Source organism: Rhagoletis pomonella, unplaced genomic scaffold (genome assembly GCF_013731165.1).
Source record: "Rhagoletis pomonella isolate Grant_MI unplaced genomic scaffold, Rhpom_1.0 Rhpom_scaffold_00005, whole genome shotgun sequence".
NCBI lineage: Eukaryota > Metazoa > Arthropoda > Insecta > Diptera > Tephritidae > Rhagoletis > Rhagoletis pomonella.
This window is the reverse complement of record NW_023458559.1, coordinates 61,627,857-61,631,554: the sequence shown is the minus strand read 5'-3', so window position 1 is coordinate 61,631,554 and position 3,698 is coordinate 61,627,857. Positions and strand designations below refer to the sequence as shown.

The 3,698-nt window shown below is 39.1% G+C and overlaps 1 protein-coding gene across 1 annotated transcript in view; it reads right to left on the bottom strand.

Moving 5' to 3' along the window:
- Positions 1 to 817: 817 nt before the first annotated feature.
- The window catches only part of LOC118739330 (cationic amino acid transporter 4), a 5,380-nt gene continuing 2,499 nt past the window's right edge, over positions 818 to 3,698 (bottom strand). The window contains exon 3 of the mRNA XM_036470592.1: positions 818 to 3,692. Coding sequence (XP_036326485.1) covers positions 2,166 to 3,692 — 1,527 coding nt within the window. The 3' untranslated portion in view covers positions 818 to 2,165. The remainder of the gene's footprint in view (positions 3,693 to 3,698) is intronic.

Genomic DNA, 3,698 nt, shown 5'->3' with positions numbered 1-3,698 from the left:
TATTTTGAAATCAAAAAATATTTAGAGGTCGCTCAAAGCGGACCTAGTTGCGATGAAAAAATGGTTAATTAAACAATTGGGTATTATTACTCGGAACCTTCTGCAGATAAGCAGAGTTTTCCAATAGAAAAATCATAATTTTTAAGAATTCAATACCATTTCTACGAAAAGTTGGTTTTTTCTCCACATATAACATAAATGGTAAAACTTTGGGCGTTTTGAGCGACCTCTAAATATTTTTTGATTTCAAAATAAAAAAATATGGGAATGTTTTTTTTTTGGTATAGAACTATCCTAGGGGTTGAGAGCATAAAAATTCCGACTTTACTTTTTCACATGCATTTTTGTACCACCCTAGTATGCAATCTAAAAATTTTTTTCTGACGGTTTTTTGCGGTTTTATTTTTAATTTTCTACACACAAAATTCACGATTTTATGGAAAATAGTGCAACGATTTTTTTTTAATTCACGCGATTTTTCAACCGCATACCCAAAAATTTTCTAAAAATTTCGATTAAAGAGTTCAATACCTTGAAGAAATTTTTTTTAATTCTTCTAAATTTTATATAAACTTTGAAACATTGATTTATACAGTATGTATATTTAAAAAATATATCGCCATTACCTCAATTTAATATCGCCAGTGTATGTAGTATTTAAAGTACTATTCTCTCATCAAAGTTGTGATTTGTTATACCTTAAAAAAAAAAATTAAAAAAATGAACTAAATTTTTTTGAGAAAGTTCATTGTTTTACCATCTAAAATCAAAATTTCTAAAATCGCCAAATTGTTTTTTTTTTTGCAGAAGTCCACAGATACGTATCGCTCATTTACTTCAACAGTGTCATAATCCGAAAAAAAATACAAATATTGAGCTAAGTATGCAGATGTGACCGCTACAATTCAAAATTTTAAAGACATTTTTCTCGACTTTCGCTTTTTTGAGTTATTGCACTATTGAAGTAAATGAGCGATATGTATGTACGTACATACTTATGTACATACATACATGTCTAATACCTTAGAAACTGTAAAAATCATAGTTACCACCTCTTCTTCATATATATTTTTTAATTTTTTGTTTTTGAAATTAAGGTACAGTGTGGTTTTATGCTTGGAACTATATTTTTTTATATTCAGGGCTAAAGTGTACTCATTAAATTTTTTGTTGAAAATTTTCGAAACAACTTTAGAGCGGTATTCACACCGATAAAACAAACTTTGAAAACGAATGCTTAATTTCTTCTTAAAAAAATCAAACACTATAACATTAAAAAAATTAGATTGAAATAAAACGGAAAACCTAAACTTCAAAATACCGAAAATATTGTTGCTAAACGAAGGTTAGTTTATAATTTGCTTCAACTTTTGGATTGGTTTGGATTGTTTTATTTTTACCTTTAAATTTTTACGATTATATCCACACCAAAAAGTTTTACTAAAAACACCAAAGCAAAAATAGTACATAGCCTGGTTAATCATTTTGTAAATAATAATGCATAAAATTCTAATTGGCTGGTCACTAGAATATTAGAATTATACTTTTAAATCACTTTTCTCTTTTTAAATTATTACATCATCAAACTGCTGCGAAAACCACAAAGACAATTGATATAAATAAATAAATGCAAAACTTCATACAAATAATGTCGAGACTTGTATGTATGTGTGTATGTGGTTCCTACTCTGGACTTTCGTGCGGGCATTGAATATAAGCGCCAGCAAAGCCAATAAACTAAACAAGCTCGAACCTGTGTTGTGCCCGATACGTCATGGAAAGATTACTCATGCGCCACTCTCAAGAACACAATTCGCACTTGGGCGCTCCCAGTGGTGTGAGTAATCATACGGCGAAAATGATGAAAACAGCCAAGAAAGCTGTATTTATATATGTATGTATGTACATATATTTTTGAAATTTAATAAATTTGTGATCCAAAGGCAGTGGATGCAGCAATAAATTTTGTAAAACAAAAAAAAAATCCAGTGCAGCTGCACTGAGCGCACCGAAAGTTCATGAAATTATTTTTCGCCGAAAAATAAAAACACCAAAAACTCAAATTCTTGTGGTCGCTAGTAAATGCAACAAAATGAAATCAGTTCAGAGTTTAAAGGCCATTCTAAAAGGTACACGAAATGAAAGCACGCTCTGTTCCGATCAACTTAAGTCTGTCCCTCTTCGTCCAATTCATCCACGTCCTCCTCCACAATCGGCTTTTTATCGTCCATTTTCCTGCCAATAAAACGCTGAAATACTGTTTTCTTAATCACATCCGCTCGCCCACCACCACTGCCCAAACTAATTGTAAATCCACCGCCTGTGGCGCCCCAGTGTGACTTGCCTGCCTCTGTTGAGGTCATTAACATCGAATAGGATGAGCAAACCTCACCCTCCTTGCTGTGATGTATGCCGTACAGGAAATAGATTAGCATGCCTAGTGCGACCCAAATAAAGAAACGCAGCCAGGTGAGCGCACTCAAGTGCACCATCAGCACAATGTTACAGAAGATGCTTAGCGCCGGCACGAATGGGACGAGCGGCACTTTGAAGTTGAGACCACGTGTATTCTGGTGATGCACCCCAATGACAGCAACACAGGCGCCCGCAATGAAGATCATAAAGCCGTACAGCAGTAGCGCCCACCATGTACCCGTGTACAGCTCCGTCCAGGATACTTCAAGTTGAAAGCAAATGGCAAAGCTGAGCACTGAGAAGAGTAGCACCGCCGCCGACACGGCCGAGCCGGGTTCAAAGCGTCCCAAGAGCGGTTCGAGCCAACGAAATTGCTGCTTCAGCCGACCGGCAAGTGCGCCCTCGATCAAGTCGCTGGTGGGCGAAGCGGTGTCGATGCTCAATTGCGAAGTATTGTCGTCCTCATCTTCGTCGGGTGTGTCGGGCGCGTAGATGGCATTCTCTTGGCTAACCAGCGGTCGATAGCGTAGTATAATAACGCTGGCGGAGACAATGGTATAGGCGAGCAGCGTGCCAATCGACATGAATTCGACGAGCTTCTCCAAATCGAAGAGTAGCGCGAGTGTGGCGCTTAGAAAGCCAGAAATAATAAGATTTAGAACTGGCACCTGCGTTGTGGCGTTGATGCGGCCAAAGCAACTGAAGAGCAGCCCATCCGATGCCATGGCGTACATGCAGCGCGGTAGAGCAAACAATGAACCCAAGAGTGTGGTTGTCATGCCGCAAAGCGCGCCAATCGAGATCACATATTTCGCCCACGAAAGATCCATCTGTCCGAAAGCCTCTGGCAACGAAGCAGCTGGGTTTATATCGCGTATCGGTATCATTAGCGTAAGCGCAGCCGAGACCAATATGTAGCCCACTGTAACAGCGCTGAGCGAGAGTAGCGTAGCTATCGGTATGGAAATAGCAGGGTTCTTTGCCTCCTCCGACGAAGTGGCAATGGAATCGAAGCCGACAAAAGCGTAGAAACAAGTGGCGGCACCGGCAATAACACCACCAAATCCGTAAGGCAGGAAACCGCCTTCTGCCTCAGACCAATTCCTTGCGTCCGCATACCAAAAGCCCAGACTAATTACCAAAATCATAACAGCAATATTCACCAGCGTCAGCAAGCCGTTAAAAACGGCTGTGGCCTTCACGCCGATCCCCAATGCGGCGGCATAAACCAAACACACCAAAAAGGCCAGCACATCGGGATAGCGCGCGAATAGTTGCTCATG